This window comes from Passer montanus, unplaced genomic scaffold, assembly GCF_014805655.1.
Source record: "Passer montanus isolate IOZ18808 unplaced genomic scaffold, ASM1480565v1 scaffold54, whole genome shotgun sequence".
NCBI lineage: Eukaryota > Metazoa > Chordata > Aves > Passeriformes > Passeridae > Passer > Passer montanus.
In genome coordinates, this window is record NW_024370374.1 from 4,099,809 (window position 1) to 4,100,088 (window position 280).

Below are 280 nucleotides of genomic sequence, written 5' to 3' on the forward strand. Positions count from 1 at the left end.
GGGGCCCCCTCGGCCGCCCTCGGCCAGGCCCCGGCGCGGCCCCCGGCCTTTCCTGCCGCTGCCCCCTCGGCGGACCCTCCTCACCTGGGCTTGAGGCTGCCGGCGCCGCGCTCGTAGGCCCAGGAGGCGGCGGGCGGCGCGGTGCCCGGGGCCAGGGGCTCGGCGAAGCCGGGGGTCGCGGGGTAGTTCCTGTCCATCATCGGGGCCGCGGGGGCTCCGTGCGGGCCCTGCGCTTTTGAGGGCGGCGGGCACCGGGCGGGGCGGGGGTCAGTTCAGGAGA

The 280-nt window shown here is 80.4% G+C and overlaps 1 protein-coding gene across 1 annotated transcript in view; it reads right to left on the bottom strand.

The window, feature by feature from the left end:
* The window catches only part of QSER1 (glutamine and serine rich 1), a 45,262-nt gene extending 45,001 nt beyond the window's left edge, over positions 1 to 261 (bottom strand). The window contains exon 1 of the mRNA XM_039724958.1: positions 85 to 261. Coding sequence (XP_039580892.1) covers positions 85 to 200 — 116 coding nt within the window. The 5' untranslated portion in view covers positions 201 to 261. The remainder of the gene's footprint in view (positions 1 to 84) is intronic.
* Between the last annotated feature and the right edge of the window lie 19 nt (positions 262 to 280).